Source organism: Apaloderma vittatum, unplaced genomic scaffold, assembly GCF_000703405.1.
Source record: "Apaloderma vittatum isolate BGI_N311 unplaced genomic scaffold, ASM70340v1 scaffold25831, whole genome shotgun sequence".
NCBI classification, from domain to species: domain Eukaryota; kingdom Metazoa; phylum Chordata; class Aves; order Trogoniformes; family Trogonidae; genus Apaloderma; species Apaloderma vittatum.
This window is the reverse complement of record NW_009700021.1, coordinates 8,668-8,908: the sequence shown is the minus strand read 5'-3', so window position 1 is coordinate 8,908 and position 241 is coordinate 8,668. Positions and strand designations below refer to the sequence as shown.

General features: G+C 62.7%; 1 protein-coding gene across 1 annotated transcript in view; it reads left to right on the top strand.

Annotated features, from left to right (window-relative positions):
• Positions 1–241, top strand: part of SYTL4 (synaptotagmin-like 4) — a gene marked incomplete at its 5' end in the record, with an annotated part of 6,399 nt that overhangs the window by 3,230 nt on the left and 2,928 nt on the right. The window contains one exon of the mRNA XM_009878620.1: positions 102–106. Within this exon, the coding sequence (XP_009876922.1) occupies positions 102–106 (5 nt within the window). The remainder of the gene's footprint in view (positions 1–101; positions 107–241) is intronic.

Below are 241 nucleotides of genomic sequence, written 5' to 3'. Positions count from 1 at the left end.
GAGGCACAGCTGCAGATGTGAACGTGTGTCACAGTCCATGTTCCTGGCTCCTGTGGCATCCCTTTGAGCTGGAGCCTTCTACTTTCTGGCTCCTGGGCCAGTGCAGGCAGGTTAGAGGGGTGGGAGGGAGGGCAGCACGGCTCCAGAAACAGAGATAAGGCAGTTTGGGTCTCAGGACAGAAGCACTTGGCACTGTCCCCGCTGTGGCCACCCCAGGGCGGTGGGGCTGGCCGGGGGCTGC